This window comes from Rhizopus microsporus (assembly GCF_002708625.1).
Source record: "Rhizopus microsporus ATCC 52813 unplaced genomic scaffold scaffold_2, whole genome shotgun sequence".
Taxonomy (NCBI): Eukaryota; Fungi; Mucoromycota; class Mucoromycetes; order Mucorales; family Rhizopodaceae; genus Rhizopus; species Rhizopus microsporus.
The window spans coordinates 884,324-903,327 of NW_019671917.1; the positions used below are offsets into that span (position 1 = coordinate 884,324).

At 36.6% G+C, this 19,004-nt stretch overlaps 8 protein-coding genes across 8 annotated transcripts; 6 read left to right on the forward strand and 2 right to left on the reverse strand.

The window, feature by feature from the left end:
- Positions 1-2,038: 2,038 nt before the first annotated feature.
- Positions 2,039-3,125, forward strand: RHIMIDRAFT_233822 (mitochondrial carrier; the record flags this gene model as incomplete). Its single annotated transcript, XM_023608035.1, has 4 exons — positions 2,039-2,145; positions 2,201-2,369; positions 2,431-2,824; positions 2,881-3,125. The coding sequence occupies 4 exons, from the start codon at positions 2,039-2,041 to the stop codon at positions 3,123-3,125; spliced, it is 915 nt and encodes a 304-aa protein (XP_023469927.1).
- Positions 3,126-3,326: 201 nt separating this feature from the next.
- Positions 3,327-5,355, forward strand: RHIMIDRAFT_233823 (acyltransferase ChoActase/COT/CPT; the record flags this gene model as incomplete). The annotated part of the gene is made up of 3 exons (XM_023608036.1): positions 3,327-3,380; positions 3,433-4,191; positions 4,255-5,355. The coding sequence occupies 3 exons, from the start codon at positions 3,327-3,329 to the stop codon at positions 5,353-5,355; spliced, it is 1,914 nt and encodes a 637-aa protein (XP_023469928.1).
- A 115-nt stretch (positions 5,356-5,470) lies between these two features.
- RHIMIDRAFT_58935 (helix-loop-helix DNA-binding protein) lies at positions 5,471-6,515 on the reverse strand. Its single transcript, XM_023615443.1, has 3 exons — positions 5,986-6,515; positions 5,880-5,932; positions 5,471-5,824 (listed from the first exon to the last, which is right to left on the reverse strand). Exons 1-3 carry the CDS (start codon positions 6,426-6,428, stop codon positions 5,586-5,588), a joined length of 735 nt encoding a protein of 244 aa, XP_023469929.1. The 5' UTR covers positions 6,429-6,515; the 3' UTR covers positions 5,471-5,585.
- Positions 6,516-6,609: 94 nt separating this feature from the next.
- On the reverse strand, positions 6,610-7,669 carry RHIMIDRAFT_58960 (uncharacterized protein). The gene is made up of 6 exons (XM_023615444.1): positions 7,422-7,669; positions 7,341-7,378; positions 7,162-7,288; positions 7,038-7,115; positions 6,901-6,977; positions 6,610-6,853 (listed from the first exon to the last, which is right to left on the reverse strand). The coding sequence occupies exons 1-6, from the start codon at positions 7,473-7,475 to the stop codon at positions 6,724-6,726; spliced, it is 504 nt and encodes a 167-aa protein (XP_023469930.1). The 5' UTR covers positions 7,476-7,669; the 3' UTR covers positions 6,610-6,723.
- Positions 7,670-8,149: 480 nt separating this feature from the next.
- Positions 8,150-9,544, forward strand: RHIMIDRAFT_197243 (DUF1692-domain-containing protein; the record flags this gene model as incomplete). The annotated part of the gene is made up of 5 exons (XM_023606185.1): positions 8,150-8,249; positions 8,307-8,465; positions 8,511-8,612; positions 8,668-9,168; positions 9,216-9,544. 5 exons carry the CDS (start codon positions 8,150-8,152, stop codon positions 9,542-9,544), a joined length of 1,191 nt encoding a protein of 396 aa, XP_023469931.1.
- A 1,398-nt stretch (positions 9,545-10,942) lies between these two features.
- Positions 10,943-12,498, forward strand: RHIMIDRAFT_198126 (RabGAP/TBC; the record flags this gene model as incomplete). Its single annotated transcript, XM_023606258.1, has 3 exons — positions 10,943-11,845; positions 11,899-12,213; positions 12,268-12,498. The coding sequence occupies 3 exons, from the start codon at positions 10,943-10,945 to the stop codon at positions 12,496-12,498; spliced, it is 1,449 nt and encodes a 482-aa protein (XP_023469932.1).
- Positions 12,499-13,547: 1,049 nt separating this feature from the next.
- RHIMIDRAFT_233827 (lysyl-tRNA synthetase) lies at positions 13,548-15,437 on the forward strand (the record flags this gene model as incomplete). Its single annotated transcript, XM_023608037.1, has 7 exons — positions 13,548-13,629; positions 13,684-13,989; positions 14,058-14,176; positions 14,235-14,312; positions 14,361-14,838; positions 14,893-15,080; positions 15,129-15,437. The coding sequence occupies 7 exons, from the start codon at positions 13,548-13,550 to the stop codon at positions 15,435-15,437; spliced, it is 1,560 nt and encodes a 519-aa protein (XP_023469933.1).
- An 875-nt stretch (positions 15,438-16,312) lies between these two features.
- On the forward strand, positions 16,313-19,004 carry RHIMIDRAFT_265501 (uncharacterized protein). The gene is made up of 11 exons (XM_023611824.1): positions 16,313-16,562; positions 16,620-16,752; positions 16,817-16,944; positions 17,007-17,149; positions 17,204-17,372; positions 17,430-17,557; positions 17,645-17,758; positions 17,821-18,110; positions 18,166-18,320; positions 18,393-18,820; positions 18,880-19,004. The coding sequence occupies exons 1-10, from the start codon at positions 16,389-16,391 to the stop codon at positions 18,534-18,536; spliced, it is 1,578 nt and encodes a 525-aa protein (XP_023469934.1). The 5' UTR covers positions 16,313-16,388; the 3' UTR covers positions 18,537-18,820; positions 18,880-19,004.

Below are 19,004 nucleotides of genomic sequence, written 5' to 3' on the forward strand. Positions count from 1 at the left end.
AAAAAAATAAAGCTTGGCTAAAAACGCCCCTACAAAAAAAAAAATTTATGCTTATATTAATATTGTTATACTAGTAGCTACTATAGTTGTTATTATAAGTTATTCTTATCAGATGCGATAGAGGAATGTAAAGTAGAATATATGCTCTACTGTATGATTATGCTCGAGTTATTATAATGATTATCTCATCAAACACGTCAGAGTCACTCACCGTCAAGACAGTAGGGCACCAGCACTGTGAGGTCGTTGAACGAGACAACATTATTTTTCAGGTATTACGTAGAGAGCCGTATTAGTGGCTGGATGAATATCGGCTACGCAAGAAAATCGTCTTCGAACGAGACAGATGAAACAAGAATCTGATTGCTCCAACTGATGATTATCAAGCCCCAAAACAGATGTTTCTGCGAGCGCATTTAGGTATCTTCAAAGACGTTATCAACCAAGTCGATAATGGAGATGTAGATAAAGGTGTTATGTAGCGATTTAAATGACACAAGGCAAAGACAAAAGAAGTAGTCTTTGAGACTAATCTTTATTCTGAAATAAAGACAGAAGGACCATACAATTAAATAAAGGATCTACTATTTATAGTTGCTATCAAATGGCTGGTAAGCCACTATTCTAAGCGTGGATTGTAATTACTGAGGGTTTAATTGACTAACAGTTCCTGAGTTCATAAAGAAAGCTTTTCATTTCATGATCTGAGTTATGATACTGTTTTTACCTTGAGAAGAATGACATTTTAAAGAAGTGTATCCTTTTATATAAAGAAGTAATGATTTATATTCAAAGGAGAGATTCTGTTTAATTTGACTTATCACTAAAAGCGTGCACAGGTAATCCTATAATGTATGAATTCGCTCTATTTATACTGATTACAGTCGTTTATCTCAATGTCAGTCATAAGAAGACATTGTTCTATGACACCTCTTATTCTAGTTTTAGTCACCTTTTCATGCTCTCCTTGCGGCGTGATTTGCTTGAAAAGTGAACGAGGTAATTTAATCTTTCCTCACCAACTTCCTCAACAGATGATCTGATATCTGTCAATGTACGCCTACGCACAAAGGCATCGCTCATGTGGCCGTTTCTTTCCCATCACACTTCATTAGAAATAGCGGCACATGACTGAGACAATCCTGCCCATTCATTTATCATCCTCAGATATATCAACGTCAAATGAGGTAACATCATTTACATTCAGTGGAATATCTTCAGCGTCCATGTAGTCGCTTAGACTATTTATCATCAAAGAAGAAAATGTGAGTTTGCTACCAAACCCACCATATCCCTTTTTAGAGTTCTAAACGAAGAGAAACAGAAGTTGAATGCTTGAGAAAATGGAGAAAATAATACACTATTTCTAAAAAGATATGCCACGCTGACTTGTCACTTTTTCGTATAAATTGTATTATAAAAACTGCAAAAATGCGATTTTACTTTTTGAAAAGACTGTAAATAAACATTTTTTGTTAGCACTGAAGCTCAGCCGATCAACTATCGCAATGATTAGAGGGTAGCATTTTTGACTAGTGCAGAAAACATCTCCTAATGCTCTCATATACAGCTTCTCCCACAATGTTCCTCATGTTCAAGGTTAGTACTTTTTTTTATCAATTCGAAAGAGGCTTTGTGATCAGAATTGTAAAATAAAGCCTACACATTTTTATTGCGTGGCTAGTGGATATACGGAGTTTAGAGCGCTTTTATAGCTTGCTACGTCTGGCAAAAAGCACTGATTGCTGGCGCAAAGTTCATTACTAGCTAGCGTAAATCTATCTTACTGGCTATCGCAAAAATAGTTTCAGGCGGCGCAAATTGCTCTGCAAAAACCAGTAGTGTCGTCACTGTGCCATTCAATGCCCCTCTCAGCAACAAAAAATAACCTGGGAAAATATAGACACTTAATAAATTTCCTTTCCAAGCACATGAAAACTGATAATCCACTATTTTCAATCACAGACCTATTTATTTCATTTTACCTTGTACCTTTTCTTTTTTTTTCTTCTTTTATTATTTCATTACATCCTTTACCATGTCTGATACCGAACCTGTTGTTGCTGACGTTCAATCAAGTACTGCTTCTTCAGTCAAGTCATTCCTTTCCGGTGGTTTTGGTGGTATGGCCGCTGTCTTGGTTGGGTAAATATATATCACTTAGTGTTAGGAGGGTTCATTCTAACACAAGACTACATAGTCAACCTTTTGATCTTGTCAAGGTTCGTCTTCAAACTAGTGAAGGTGTCTACAAGAACACGTTTGATTGCTTTAAGCAAATCATCAAAAAGGACGGTGTTCTCGGTTTATATCGTGGTATGTCTGCTCCCTTGGCTAGTATTACGCCCATCTTTGCCGTCAGTTTCTGGGTAAGTTAGTTGACATGAATAAAGAAGTACGTGTGTGTGTATTGATTACTTTTGACTATAGTCCTATGACCTTGGTAAGAAGATTTGTTACGCTGCTAGAACCGATAAATCCAGTACAGACACACATCTCACTTTGGCTGAGACTACATTCGCCGGTGCCTTCTCTGCCTTCCCCACCACATTGTTCATGGCACCTTCTGAGCGTGTGAAAGTTTTGATGCAGATTCAAGGACAAGGAGGTGAAGCCAAGTATAAGGGTCCAGTAGATGTTGTTCGTCAATTGTATAAGGAAGGTGGTATTCGTTCCATCTTTAGAGGTACTGGTGCTACCCTTTTACGTGATTCCCCAGGCTCAGCTGCTTATTTCGTTGCTTATGAGCTTGTCAAAAAGCAACTTACACCTGCTGGTTCTCGTCCTGAGGACTTGAGTTTCGGTGCTGTCTTATTTGCTGGTGGTAAGTTTTATTGTTTACGAGATTGAATATTTGTATTGATCACTTTTTCTCAATAGGTATGGCTGGTGTTGCCATGTGGACCATTGCTATTCCTCCTGATGTTCTTAAATCTCGCTTACAATCTGCACCAGCTGGTACTTATACAGGTTTGGGCGACTGTCTCAAGAAGACCTTAAAGACAGATGGGCCTACTGCCCTCTTCAAGGGACTTGGTCCAGCCATGTTGAGAGCTTTCCCTGCCAATGCTGCCACTTTCTTGGGCGTTGAATACTCTATGAAGGCTATGAATGCCCTCTTTTAAATGCCTTGTAAATAAAAAGAAATTATTATTTATTTAGAATATAAAATTACATAATCTTTGATTGGTTCCATCGTTCTTTATTTGTAAGATTCAATCGTTCCTGCGTGTGTAACTATTAAGGAAAGGGGATTTTTGCTGACACAATTATTTATATTTTCCCTCACCTGCGATTTATTTTTCTTTTTTTTTTTTCTTTACATCATGTTCAGAACAGCTACTACAAGAGTATCACCACGCTTATCTTTGGCCACAAGAGTAAGTACTATTGATGACTTATTGACAGACTTAGTGATTTTATATATCATAGTCTGCTGCCAAACGATGGGCTACCACAGCACCCAAGACGCCCGTTGATCCTACTGCACCTGGTCCCATGCTTCGATATCAAAAGAATTTACCCAAGCTTCCTGTACCTGCCTTGAGCGCCACACTTCAAAAGTACTTGCAATCTGTTCGTCCTCTCTTGAGCGATGCCGAATTTCAACGCACTGAACAAGCTGTCAAAGAGTTTGAAGCCCCTGGAGGGTTAGGACAAGAATTGCAAGAACGATTACTTGCCAAGGCTAATGACCCTAACGTCGTCAATTGGATGGAAGACTGGTGGTTAGACCAAGCCTACATGGGCTACCGTGACCCTGTTGTGATTTATGTTAGTTACTTCTTCCTTTACAAGGATGATAAATTACGCAAGTCTCCTGCTCAGCGTGCTGCTGCCATTGCTACAGCCGCCTTGGAGTTTAAGCGACAGATTGCTCAAAAGACGTTGGAACCCGAATATGTCAAGGGAGAGCCCCTTTGTATGGATTCATTCAAGTACATGTTTAACAATTGTCGTATTCCCAAGAAGCCATCGGACTATGAAGCCACCTTTGATATCTTGAACAATAACCATGTAGTCGTGTTGAGAAAGAACAGATTCTATGTGGTGGATACGATTTACAATGGAAAGCAACTGTCTACTGCTGAATTGCAGCATCAGTTCCAAAAGATCATTGATCAAGCTGGTCAATCCAAGGGTATTCCCATTGGTGTGCTGACTTCTGATAACCGTGATAAGTGGACAGATGTAAGTTGTGATTATAGTCTAGGGAAAATATAGCAAATAACTAATGTGGGGTTGGTAAAACAGTATCGCGAAAATTTAATTGCCGCAAATCCTGAGAACCGAAAAGTGCTGGAAAAGATCGAATCCTCTGACTTTGTGATATGTTTGGATGACTCCAAGCCTGTGACTCGTGATGAAGGTTCTCGCGCTTGCTGGCATGGCGATGGACGTAACCGATTCTTTGATAAGCCTCTCCAATTCATTGTGTTTGAAAACGGAAAGGCTGGTTTCATGGGAGAGCACTCTTGCATGGATGGTATGGCCACTTGCCGATTGAACGAGTTTGTATGTGATGGTCTGGCCAGAAACAAGATCGAACATGGGCCTACTGACATTCGCTCTGATCTTCCTGAACCACAAGAACTTCAGTTTGACATCAACAGTCAGGTGAGCAAAGATATTGAAGCTGCCGAAACCAACTTTGAAAACTTGATCAAGAAGCATGAGTTGACCGTGCTGAACTATCAAGCCTATGGTAAGGACTTGATCAAGAAGTACAAGTGCTCTCCTGATGGCTTTGCTCAAATGGTTATCCAACTCGCTTATTACAAGATGTTTGGTACATCTCGTCCCACTTACGAATCAGCTCAGACCCGTAAATACCAACGCGGACGTACCGAAACTGCCCGTACGGTTACAGTAGACTCTGTTGCCTTTGTCAAGGCAATGGAAGATCCTAATGTACCCGTTCAGGAAAAGATTTCTGCTTTCCGTAAAGCGCTCAAGACTCAAGGTGCCAACATGGCCGATGCTGTCAATGGTCATGGTTGTGATCGTCACTTGTTTGGCTTGAAGAACAGTTTGAAGGATAGTGAAGAGAAGCCTGAGCTGTTCAAGGATCCTGCCTATGCTTATTCTTCTCACTGGTACTTGTCTACTTCTCAATTATCGTCTGAACACTTTGACGGATATGGCTGGGGACAAGTCGTCAATGATGGTTTCGGAGTTGCTTACATGGTCAAGAAGCATGCCTTGCAATTTAACGTGGCTAGTGTGAAAGATTTAGAGGTTCATGGTACCAAATATGTAAATGGCACGTATCACTTTAAGCAGTGTCTTGAAGACGCTGCCAATGAGTTGAAGGAATTAATGGATACTGAAATTGCATCTGAAGCCAAATTATAAAATAGAATAAAATCGTATATTTCTTTTTTAAGCCATGTGTGCAGTAAAATGATCAAGATGGTGTACAAATAAAGTAATTAACAGAGCATAATGACGTAGTTATTATTATTATTAAATGTAGATGTAAAAAAAGGAAAGAAGTGGGGTATGAGTAAATACAATAGAAAGATAGAAATATGTATAATATATATATATATAAATAAAAGAAATGGAATAAAAAAGTACATAAGTTAACATGGCTGAGTGAGGGTAGTAAGCTGAGATTCTAATTCTTGGATACGTTGCTTATAACTTGATACTTGTTGCTGTAACAGTTTGATATGATCCACTGACTTTCGCAAGATAGCTCCTTTGTTGGGCTTATTATTATTGCCAATATGTGTAGTAATCTCTTCATACATATAATCTGGCAAGAGCGTGCCTAACTCTTGAATGCGTTCATTAATATTTTCTCTTCTTCTTCTTTCGACTATAAAAGCCATGTTAATACATATGCATATGCAGAATGATATTATGTTATTTACCTGCATTATGAGATTCCCTTCTTCTTCGCTTCTTTTCAGTTAATATTTGCTGTCTAATGCAAAGCATAAACAATCCCGATTATGAATATAACGTGTAATATCTTACTGTAACTGCAAAGACTCAAAGTCTTCCATGCTTGTATTTTGATTTAGAGCAGCCAGATAACCCATCTGAGAAGGAGCCGAAAATGGGCCATTAAATAAAGTAGGGCTCTGTGGAGAGACTGATAAGAGAGTATCTGCACTATTATATTTTTGATGAAAGTCCATCAAAAAGGATTGTGGTGGATGAGAGTTAGACAGCACAGATGAATAATCAGATGGAGACTCTTCAGACATGATATCCATATCAATCACTCTATTATTATGTTTGACGTCTAGTTCATCAAAATCACTCAGTAGTGGAGATAAGAAGCCACCTTGTTGCGGATAATCTTCCATCAAGACTTGTTGTTGTTGTTGTTGCTGATGACGATGATGATATTGATGTTGTTGTTGCTGTAAATGATAATCAGTTGGATGTCTCAATTTAAATGGGCTTTCAGCCATGTCTTGGATAGTTGTAAAAAGTAAAGAATAAAAATAATAAAAACGAAAAAGCGAGCAAGGGGCGCAGTGCAGTTTTATACACAGAAGACCTAAACGCTGTGTGTGAAAAAGAAGGTCGGCAATTGAAACCATAACAACAATAAGAAAAAGGATAAATGCAGGCACATATGACTTATCAACTGAGCAGGTCAGAAAACTTCTTTTTTATTCTATAAAAGGAGAAAGAAATGCAGAGTTTAAATGAGAGAGGGGTATAGGTGACGTTTATCGTCTTCATTGGACTCGTTCATGTGTACTAATAGGGCTTATATCGATTACTTTGATGATCACTATTTCGTGATTTTGACGTATTGTCTTCATCGGCCTGGTTCCTTTTTTTTAATGATTGTAGTTTTTGTTCTATTGCCCTGATTTTTGCATCCATACTATCTGATGTCAATTTCAAACATGAAACGCTTGAGTTTTTTCTTACTTTTTTTGATGCAACAGTTTCTGTCTGTTGCTTAGCAACGGTGTTGACGGAAGCTTTCGTCTGCTATGGTCATTATCCTGTTCCATTGTCTATTTTAGGTTACTTTGATGACGAAATCTGCATAAAAATTATGTTACCGTGTGTGCAAATGATACCACGATCGATTTATTCTTTATCCGTTTACCATGTAAAGCATTGATCGCTTTTAACGCTTGCTAAAAATAAATGAGTTAATGTTACGTATGGCGCCATCCATGTTACCTCTTTCTTTTCATATTCTAGAAAACAGTATCCTTTTGGCTGTCCTTTTTTAGGTCCCGTCCGATGAACTAAACTGTCAATATACGTAATTTTTCCAAAAGGTTCGAATAACTTGAGGATGGTGTATCTAATATGTTTGTTAACGTCATTTTATATGCATGTATATTGATTATATTTACTCATCAATTACATCAGTCAAGTTACCAATGTATAATCTCTACAGGATGCTTAGTCAATGTTCACTTTTATCTCTCAAGTACCTTTGTATTTGTTGTCGTGGTTTCTTTTGCTTCTGTTGATGTGGCTAATGACATAAATCAGTTTAAAAAAATCTAGAAGAATATTGCAGAAAGAAAAGTCAAAATGGCTGTCTACAAACCAGCCAATAGAATGCATGTATTACACAATAACCAAGGTTTCATTAAATGTCATGGCAGTAAGAAGGATGCAAGTCTTTTGATGCCATTGACATGGTTACCTTTGGTGTACTTTTTATAATATCTTTCTCTCCATCATTTATCAGTTATCGATTTTTCGAAGTAGCTTTAAACTGTAAACGACGAATGTTGCATACAGGCTTTTAAAAAATTATAGTTTGATATATTGCAATGAATAAAACACTAGATGCATGCCTGAGTCAAATGCCATTTACTCAAGCGCTTTATGATCATCACAATGTCCTAGTCTGCCAAGGATTGTAAGATGATGCAGAATAGAGACCTTAACGCATCAAAAAATATTTATAGCCTTTCTGAAAGTATGGTAACAGTTGAAGATCTTCCCTGCTCCGTTCAAGAGGCAATAATTTTGTAATCCAATCGCTGTATCAAACACGTTTCTTCTTTTGGTGAAAGTTTAGATTTACAATTATCTTGAAGTGTTAGAAACCTGTACACCACTTGTATTCCATCAACTGAGATTTAAGAACTAATAAAAAAAAAAACCAGTCAGTTTTAGATAAAAAGCCTGTCTTCTATATTTGTATATGATGGCGAAGAAAGGAGCATTATTTCGCAATCTACGCCAATTTGATGGATATGCAAAGACATTAGACGAATTTCGTGTCAAGACAACATCAGGCGCATCTGGTATGTTCATCTACATTAACCCCCTTTTCTAATCGTACTTAACTCTTTTTTATAAAGTTACCTTGATTAGTGCTTTTATTGTCATTTACTTGGTTCTGTCAGAACTAATAACATACAACACATCTACATGGAGTCCAAGTCTAGTTGTAGATAAAAGTCGAAAAGAAAAAATGCCCATAGACTTTAATATCACGTTTCCTCATGTGCCTTGCCATAGTATGTTCCTAGTCTATATGCTGTATTAAACTAACATGTTTATAGTGCTTAGCATTGATATAATGGATGATACAGGAGAGCATTCAACAGGATATTCCCAGGATATAACAAAAGTAAGACTTGATCTGTCCGGAAAGGTGATCGAAAGTGGCCAAACTGTCAGTAAGTATTTTTTTGTTAAGAGCATAGATGAAGCATCGAGCTAATATTCTTAGAATAGAGCTAGGAGATCACACCAAAGATGCAGAAAAGGCCCTACGGCCAGTGCCTGAATGTGGTAGTTGTTATGGTGCAACACCACTTCGTGAGGACGGTTGTTGTCACACTTGTCAGGATGTTCGAGAAGCTTATATCAAGCAAGGATGGGGGCTTGTGAACACAAAAGAGATTGAACAGTGTGTGCGTGAAGGATGGTTAGAAAAACTTGAAAACCAGTCAGACGAAGGATGCAACGTGCATGGACATCTCTTGGTAAACAAAGTGCGAGGAAACTTTCATTTTGCACCAGGAAGCGCCTTTCAGGCTGGTTCGATGCACATACATGATCTTCAGGAATACTCAGCAGGAGCAGCAGAAGGACACAAATTTGACATGAGCCATGTCATTCACAAGCTAAGATTTGGCCCAGATACTAAAGATCAAAGCGAAGAGGTCTTGGCAGTTACAAATGCCTTGGCTGGCACAGTCAAGAATAGTACGAATGGTAAGTCCATGTTAAGATATGATATGATATATTCATCCTCTTTGTAGGACGTGTGGCGTATCAATACTTTTTAAAAATTGTTTCTACCGAGTTTCGACATTTGAAGAACATAGTCTATACCAATCAATACTCTGTTACCCAAAATGAAATGATGCTTAAGGATGGGGTATCTGGTCTCCCAGGCGTCTTTTTTAATATAGAGATCTCACCTATGCATATCATTTACCAAGAATCAAGACCCGCTTTTAGTAGCTTAGTAACAGGTCTCTTGGCTATTGTTGGCGGTATCTTTACTGTAGCAGGGTTAATTGATCGTGTAGTATACAAAGCTGAACGTGCTTACAAGAAGAAAATGGAGCTGGGAAAAACTCTTTGAGAAACATGAACGATTGCTTAGATCAAATAAAGATATTAAAAGTTATCCGACACTTTCCATATAAGGAGATTAGTATATAATCAAAAGAAAATTGTTGTGTTTATACAACAACAAGACTCATATTTATATCAAGGTTGAAACATATCAATATGACAATGATCAGTCTCTTTCTATTTTAGTTAATTGCTGTTTTTATTGGTGGAATAAAAAAAGAAGGTACGGTAATTAAAATTTCTTGGTATACTTTTGCCAAGTACTACGATTTTTTTGAATGCATAAAAGACTTCCTTTTCTCTTTTACTTTTTTTTTCTTTTTTTCAAACATAAACAATAAAGAGAAAAGATGGGCGGAGGATCGATTTATAACAAAGAAAATATCGAATTACTAAACTTGCCACAAGAACAAAAGCAATACAATCCATACTTAAACCTGCAACAATACAATTCACTTTATCCGACATATGACCCAAACGAATATCAAATACATCCAATCACTTTGAATGATTTACCTCCTGAATTACCGCCTGTACCTGAAGCTTATAGACAGCCAAGAAATAATGACCAAGACACAGTGAGGCTGATTTATACAAAATCAGGATTCTATCTAAAAGAACCAAACATGCATGGCTTCTTTACTATATTCTCAAAATCAATGGTAACAACTTTTTCAGACACTGCTAGGGTTATATGCTAACTATATCTAAATTAGGAAAATATGAATGTCCATATAGCTTGGGTACCCGAATATCTTATAGAACCTGTCGATATCGATCGATTCATTCAATTGGATGGACATCTAGCTTCTGACGATGATTACCCAGATATTCATATTAATCCCGCAGGCGAGACAATGATGATCATGCTTAAAAATATAGACACAATATATGCTCCTCCTCCTTCTGAAGAGGAACAAGCATCTATGGTGATAACACTAAATACAGGCGAAATGCTAAAACCAATCTATTATTCATCTCAAGGCCATTGGCCAGGATACGATATTATTGATATACTAAGTGCCTTCATTTTGATAAAAAGGTAAGGTTTGAAAAAAAAAAAAAATGACACTTTTTTTTCTATTGGTGCCAACCTATTCTTATTAGGGCAGAAGACATGGACTACCTTTATTTAGTTAGTTCCTCTACAGAAGATGATTTAGAATACCAGCCACAAGTATCCATCAGGGCGACCTCAGTTCGATCAGCATCATCAGTGAATACAGCAAGACTATCTGAACAATCCAAACGAAGCGCCTCAGAGATCGTATTCTCCGAAAGACAATCAGTGCGAGGATTAGGACCATCGAATGAAAATGCTGTACCAAAACTGCCGCCAAGATCAAACAGCCCAGAAATTTCTTCACGGCAGCAAAGAGAGAAAAGCGAATCGCCAACTCCGTTGATGACAACGGCTTCGGCAGCAGCAGATCCTTTTGACCCATTTATCAGTACAATACGAGATGCTCAATGGACGATTCTTGAAAGATTATCCAGGATTACTCAGTACTCACGGGATACAGCGTCCCAAGTGCTGGAACATCCTATGGCAAGACCAGTCTTACCCCTTTTACCCCCCTCTCTACAGCAACTGCTAAAGAAGGACAATATGCTGGATGATTATGAAACAGCATCCCAATACTTGGCACAGTATGGACAAGCCACAGCGGAGGACGAGCATTTCTTGGATGATCAAGAACTTCAGAATCTCTTGGCTGATATATCTGAGCTTCAGGGACCTTCACCCATTCACACTAGACGTCGTGGACCAATTGCTGCAGAAGAATGGGTAAGTCTGTTTGATCAAGAAGGCAAGCTATCTATACCTATACCACAAGTGAAGCAAATGATCTTTCAAGGTGGCCTGGATAATGAAGTTCGTGCAGAGGCATGGAAGTTCTTGCTGGGTATCTACCCTTGGCATTCAACTTTTGAAGAAAGAGATGCCATTCGACAAAGTCAAGCCGAAGCTTACTACCGAATAAAAGCCGTATGGTTTAATGACATCAGTGTGCAAGAATCAAACGAGTTCCAAGATGAAAAGCACCGCATAGACAAGGATGTACATCGCACTGATAGAAATCATGAGGCATTTGCAAATGAAGATATGCCAAATCCGGATCCTCAAATGGTTGTCGGAACAAACAGTAACATGGAGGCTATGAAAGATATCCTTGTGACGTACAACTTTTACAATACCGAGCTTGGATATGTCCAAGGCATGTCAGATCTACTGGCACCCTTGTTTGTTATCATGAATGATGAAGCCATGTCCTTCTGGGCCTTTACACGCTTTATGGATAGAGTGGTAAGAGTGAAATGTTAATATAATAAAATAAGTGTGCTCACTTTTTAAAATAGCAATCCAACTTTTATATGGACCAATCTGGTATGCATGCACAACTCAAGACTCTCAATCTCTTGGTTCAATTTATGGACCCTGTACTGCATAAGCGGTTTGAAGATATTGATATATCCAACCTCTTCTTTTGTTTCCGTTGGTTACTTGTTTGGTTCAAGCGAGAATTTGATTGGGAAGATATCATCAGACTCTGGGAGAACCTATGGACAGACCATCTAACAAAGAAAATGATACTCTTCATTGCCCTGGCTGTGATAGACACTCACAGGGAAAAGATTTTAAACGAACTAAACCAGTTTGATGAGGTTCTTCGAGTAAGTTAATACTCAAAAACAGATGTTAACTATTACTTATATATCACATAATAGTACATTAATGACCTGACTGGAAATATTGACTTGAATCACACTTTGGAACGAGCAGAAGTGCTTTATTATCAATTTGAAAGAAAGATTCGAGCAATGCAACGCAAGACTAGTCTATTGAAAGATAGACTTGAAGAAAGAACTGTGTGGAATAGCCCAGAAAGATACAAGATTCAGGAGGATATCGAGAAATTGAAGATACCTGATCATTTACTAGAACTACTCACATTATAAATCTGTTCATTTTTGTATATATAAATAACAAAATTATATAAAGTATATTTTCATAAAAACATGTCCAAATAGAGATATTTTAATAGTGTAACACTCTAAGTTTCACAAATCAAGGGGTTCCAAATGATTATGTCATTTTTAAAATCTAGTTTAACATTTGTTTGTTGCAAGCTTTATTTAGCTACAAGATGTATATATCATAAAGTTGATAAAAAAAATATTTCTAGCTTCGGAAGAAAGTAAAGCAACACGAAATTGGGACTTTATTATTGTAAAAAAAAAAAGAATAAAACTTGCTTTTACTACTTGATCGATTCTATAAAATAATCTATCGTTTTATTATACTTTTAATGTTGTTTGGAAAATACAAAGGTTAATTATAAATGTTAAAGCAATCTATTTACACGTTTCAAGAGTCAAAGCAAAGGAACAGAAGAAAAAGAAAGAATCCTTTAGAGATCATGACTTTTCTAGCAAGATAAATACTTGTATGTGCTTGCCTTTATGGGAGCCCTCTTTTAGAACCAATTGTGTAATGACGTTTAATCCTCATTTTATAAAGACGTAAAATTTTATTCATAGACTGCTGCTTTGCTTTCATTTTAAGAAAGCTTTGCTCCTTGACCATAATTAACATTTTGCGTTCGAAGCGCGAATCAAATTTATAAACTACAAAGTAAATATCTGTAAATTTATTATATAATGACTATCTCGCGATTATAGAGCAGATTTAACTTTACTAATCTTATATAATCAAATAAAGCAAGCAAGGATGGGATGTTTATTCATCATATTTTATATTGGTGCTGTCTTTCATTCTTACAATAGACGCCCTGATACTTTTTGAATGTATCAAGATAAAATATCAACAGTGACCTATACATTAGACTTAGTTATAATCAAAGAAAAAGTCTCGAAGAAATGCATGAAAAAAAAAAAAGACCATAATTTTTCAAAAAGAAGAGCGGAGTTCATACTTGATACTTGGTAGCTTTTTGAAAGGAGTGCAAACAGACGCTCTTCCTGACAGCAGTAAATAATACAGGGGCATGTTCCGAAGCATATTTAAGCGACAGCTATTATTATACTCTAGACAAACACCGAAGCGATATTTGACACAAAAAGCAAAAGGTCATAAAAGCAAAAAAGGGAATTCATTATAACCTATACCAACATGTTCATTAGATGTACCCAAGGTTAATCAATATCCTCGCTTCAAGATCATACCTGAGACACACGGCAAATGGATATCAGTAAGGGATTTGGAGAGATATCAAACCTTGCTTGAGAAAGGTCAAAAAGCTGAACAAGACATCGTAACATTGACAGGCAGGATCAGTTCAAAAAGAGAATCAAGTGCAAAGCTGGTCTTTTATGACATTGTACAAAATGGGGAAACTGTCCAAGTAGTCGCCTCACGTAACAGATTTAATGGAACACCTAAAGATTTTGAAGAGGCTAATAGACAGTTATCGAGAGGAGACATTGTTTGTACGTATGCCTTATGTTTTCCTTCATATGCTTGTCTATATTAACCATTTTATTTATATAAAAAAAAGCCTTTACAGGAGTTCCTGGCAAAACAAACCATGGACAGCTTAGTGTATTTGTAACAAAGGAAATGAAGGTTCTTACACCTTGTTTGCGTGATATTCCTCTATCTGGTCTTAAAGATCACGTATGCATAAATTATTGATGGTCAACTGGTTTGATAACATGAGTTCTTTTTTATATAGGAAAAACGATTTCGACAACGACATTTAGATTTATTGGTGAATCCTACCTCTGTCAATACATTAAAGACTAGATCCAAGGTATTACACTATGCTTCAAAAACACTCTTATACTGAACGAATTTTCAGATTGTTCGATACATTAGAGATTTTTTTGATAGTCGAGGCTTTTTAGAAGTAGAGACACCTGTCTTGTCCACGAGTGCTGGCGGTGCTAATGCTCGTCCATTTGAAACTCATGCACACGCACTAGATGTAGATATGCAGCTTCGGATTGCCCCAGAACTTTACCTTAAGAGACTGGTCATAGGAGGTATGGATCGTGTCTATGAAATTGGGAAACAGTTTAGAAATGAAGGCGTTGATGCAGACCACAACCCTGAATTTACAACATGCGAGTCTTATCAGGCTTATGGAAATCTGGAGACCCTGATGAGTGATACGGAAGAGCTCCTTTCGGGGATGGTAGCTGAAGTGTGTGGCAATAAACCTGTAATGACCAAGACAGGACATATGGTTGACTTCAAAAAGCCTTTCAACAGAATCAATGTGATGGAAAGGCTATCATCTGTTCTAGGAACTTCACTTTCTTTCTTGGATTCTCCAGGTATATTGCAGATAGATTCGAACTTTATGAATCTGACTTTATCATGTGTGCTAGATGCTTTGGATCGACTAATAGAGATTTGCAAACAGTTGAAAGTACATCCATCTGAACCACTCACGACCACTCGTATACTTGATGAACTAATATCAATGTACATTGAGCCAGAATGTGTGCAACCCACGTTCTTGTATAATCACCCTCTTGCTCTTAGTCCATTAGCCAAGGATGCAATTGATGATAATGTAGGTTTGACTTAGTTTTATAACACTTATTTAATACAATCTTTTTAGGGACAAAAATTCGCTGCTCGATTCGAGTTATTTATTGGAGGAAAAGAAATAGTGAATGCCTATGAAGAATTAAATGATCCAGAAGAACAGCGTAAACGGTTCAAAGAGCAGCTTAAAGAGAAAGATTTAGGAGATGTGGAAGTGCCATTACCCGATATGGACTACTGTGAAGCTTTAGAGTATGGCTTACCTCCTACAGCGGGCTGGGGAATGGGTATTGACCGAGTAGTTCAGTTATTGACTGGAGCTAGTCATATTAGAGAAGTCTTGGCTTTCCCTCTCATGCGCCCATTGAATGCCAAGGAATAAATACATGTAAATATTTTATCGTATAAGCGAACGTACACACTTTATACGGATCAAGCTAAGGTTAGATTCTTTAAATTAATGTTTGAGAAAACTATGAGTACTCCAGCTGCTGCGAAACAATTAGATATTTATGTTCACACAGTTCAAAGGTGGGTTCAAATGTATAAAACGGATCCTGATAGTATTTTTATAAAGCATAAGAAAACGGGCCGCTTGCGTATACTTCATGAAGGACACAAGCAAGTGATCTTGGAGTACATAGATGAGAATCCCTCAACCGTCTTGGAGCAAGTACATATGAAAGGGTATTATCTTGTTATAGATAACGCTCCTATTCATAAATCTGAAGATATTGCTAAATATATTGTATCCCGTGGCTACCGTTATGCTTATTTACCGTCATACTCCCCTGAGCTCAATTCAATTAAGCAATTCTGGTCGGCTGTTAAGAGCAAAGTAAAGCGCAATAGGCTCTTGGAAAAAGAGACACTGATGATGAGAATTAACGAAGCTTCTAATAGCTTAAAACTAAATGACTTTAAAGGCTTTGTTCGGCATTCATATAAAACTACATAAAGCCATTTCTGCTCATAAATCAAGTCGGAGAACAATAAGATATCCTAAAAGAGAGTGCTACTTAGCTTGCTGGGAGGATCTTGCTCATTTTGAAAGAATAGTCCGCTTTAGGTGCAATCCTTAACGACATCGTCCCACATACATACTATTTTAAAATGAGTCCCATCACTCAGGATGTGATCCCTAAGCGTTCATTCCGGAAGCCACATTTCGGGGTGTGGTCCCTAAGAAAAACGTTTTTATAAAACTATTTACAACTAAATCTAGTAAAATATTGTTCTTTTACTAAAAAAAACTATGACAAGTTGTCCTTCTACTTTTGTTGATTACAAAATCACTCCTGAGGAACTAAATGTAGAACAGTTTTTTTACAACATGCCTGCCAATAGCTGGGATTTCCAACACTATTTTCGTTGGCATTCAAGAAAAAATAAAAAAAAATTCAACGCTATCATTGGCAGCTACAAAAACAGTCTTTATAAAATACTTAATAGCAACATACTCCATGACGATATTAAGGCCTATGTTGGTGGGCTATTAAAAAATATGGTTAGTTAAAGAATAAAATAGTGGCAGTGTAGTAATTCTTATATTTTTATATAATAGAACACCTCCAAAGCAGAAAAAACCGTCAAGAATATCACTACCAACAACTTTATAAATAGTGCGGTAAACTATGGCGAAGGAGGGGCGAACATTGTTGTTGGACAATCAAGTATGGCGCTTCCAATTTCTAGTGGTAAGTCAGCTATAGTAACAAACTAATAGATAATTAAATGACTTATTTCGATTCTTGATTTTAGAGAGCCACCATGCTATCCAAGAAGAAGGAGATAAAGCGAATTACCGAATCTCACCTCTTAAAAGAAAGCATTCTAAGTGCAATACTGAATTGCCATGGAAACGACTTTTGAACTTGGCCTATGATCTGGTGAGTTTTAATTACAAAATAATAGTGCTCACGGTGTTTTGATATCTGTTTTTATTTCATAGTATTCTGGTAAAGATGTTTCGCCAAACAGCTACGAATTATACCATGTTGAAGCAAGCAGTTTACAAGCAGCTATATTCAATGTCTCGCTTGATAAGCTTAATACCTTCAAGCACTTAAACAGGCTGGATTTGTCTTACTTAGCGTAATTTACTAATGTTCGATCCTATTATCACAATTATTGATTTTTATTTTCTAGTGTATTTCTTTCTGGGATCGTCAATACGATCGATGTTCATAACTGGGCACTTCTCAGCAGTTACTGCTCTGATTTGGCAATTGAAAAAGCTGTCAGTGACAGTCAGGTCAATTATTTCCACAAATATTCAGATAAATCATTAGAACAACTGATGCTTGATATTAAAAAAGTAAGAATGCGTTGGAATCACATAGATATAAAGTTATTCACTTTTTTAAATTGTTAGTTGTATGCCGATGAAGGTTTTGAAGCTGTCAGAATTTTTATCCTTGAAAAGAAATTGGAAGCTTACAAATCAAAAGAAGCAACAAAAAATTCATCAGTTCTAATACTCCTAGATATGCTAGATCATATGTAAGTAAAGAGATCATCATTTTTAATTTTACAAACGTAAACGCTCATTCATTAAAGCTCTAATATCTTTCATTTCAACTCTTGTAGTATTAATATGGTTAGCTACTCATCTTGGAAAGATGAAACTGAGATGGGATATCTCGAGTATTGGAAACCACTGTTCAAAACTCTATTTAGAGACTGCAACTTGATAATCAAAAGGTGAGTTATTTATTTATTTATTTTTGAAATAATACGGCTGTTATTTACTTATATTCTTATAGTGGAGAAACATCATGTATTGCTTCAAAAATAGACAGACAATTAAATGAGTACGAGTACAAGACAACTATAAAAGGCATAACAGGAAGAAAAGTAGATTTAATTTTCTGTACAGCAATTGACAATGAAGTATATGAGCTTTTCAATGCTGAATTTAAAACAGCAAGCGCCTCGCAGCAAATCATCAGAATTCAACAGAATAAGAATTTAAGACTAAACAAGAGCATTCTGTCAAAATTAATTTGTGATACTGGAAATCACAGCATTTCTACTTTTGGAGTAGACGTTGTTGGCAAGAATCCAATATTTTAAAATTGATTAATGTTTATAATACTTTCTATTTCTAGGTTTGGTTGGGTACATGTATCATTTGTCATGTTTTGAAGACGTTATTGTTGCAGCCAAGAGTTCCGAGGATGATATCTATTTGCCGAGAGACAAAAGTGAACTAGAAGACTTTATATCAACTGACTTGCTATTCCCAGCGCTTTTCAATTTGAAAGTAAATCATATCCATACTTTAAAAAATTACCAAAAGAGTAAATTCACATTTAACTTTTTCTCTTATACGTAGAATCATATAAAAGAGATGGTACAAGACCTTACAACGCAAGTTAGAAAACAATATCGTTCAAGGCAAAATATAAGCAATTCAAGAGTCTCTTTGCCCGTCTCCACTGTTTCTATCCCTCCTACATTTTTTACTCCAAAGCGGTGATTTTTTAAAAGTATGCATCCATAAGCTAACGTACAAGTTGACCAACCACTTTGTCGATCATTTTATTTCTAAAGAGTACCTCTTTAAATCAAGCTTATATTCATGAAATCATTCAAATGTCATGGAATCCAATCTTGCTATAGTGTCATTGTCATTTTTAACCATTTTTATCATTGTAAAAGATAAGGGTCCATATCCAATAATTTAAACATTGTGTAAAAAGCTTTTTGGGGTTGAGTTGCCCTTCATCTGAAGAGCGAATACCAAGATTTAGTAAATTCTATCTATGTCAGAATCATGTTGGTTTAGGAATGTCATTTACTAATAAATTACTCCTTCATACCAATAAATAACATAGCCAAAAGACCAAAGAAATACATAGATATTACAAGCAAAATCTAGACGCGTGAATAGAAAGGGATTAGCACATACATAGGAAGATATATTACAGTAATATTAATCAAAATT

Excerpts from the sequence above, each read along its gene's own strand:
- RHIMIDRAFT_58935 (XM_023615443.1), bottom strand. The coding sequence starts at position 6,428 with ATGGCTGAAAGCCCATTTAAATTGAGACATCCAACTGATTATCATTTA. Across the intron at positions 5,933-5,985 it reads TTTGAGTCTTTGCAGTTACA|ACAGCAAATATTAACTGAAA; the intron begins GTAAGATATTAC and ends GCTTTGCATTAG. Across the intron at positions 5,825-5,879 it reads AAGGGAATCTCATAATGCAG|TCGAAAGAAGAAGAAGAGAA; the intron begins GTAAATAACATA and ends TGGCTTTTATAG.
- RHIMIDRAFT_58960 (XM_023615444.1), bottom strand. The coding sequence starts at position 7,475 with ATGTCATTAGCCACATCAACAGAAGCAAAAGAAACCACGACAACAAAT. Across the intron at positions 7,379-7,421 it reads CCACGACAACAAATACAAAG|AGATTATACATTGGTAACTT; the intron begins GTACTTGAGAGA and ends AGCATCCTGTAG. Across the intron at positions 6,854-6,900 it reads AAACTGTTGCATCAAAAAAA|TATGGATGCAAAAATCAGGG; the intron begins GTAAGAAAAAAC and ends GACATCAGATAG.
- RHIMIDRAFT_265501 (XM_023611824.1), top strand. The coding sequence starts at position 16,389 with ATGCCTGCCAATAGCTGGGATTTCCAACACTATTTTCGTTGGCATTCA. Across the intron at positions 17,759-17,820 it reads TGCAACTTGATAATCAAAAG|TGGAGAAACATCATGTATTG; the intron begins GTGAGTTATTTA and ends ATATTCTTATAG. Across the intron at positions 18,321-18,392 it reads CAGCGCTTTTCAATTTGAAA|AATCATATAAAAGAGATGGT; the intron begins GTAAATCATATC and ends TCTTATACGTAG.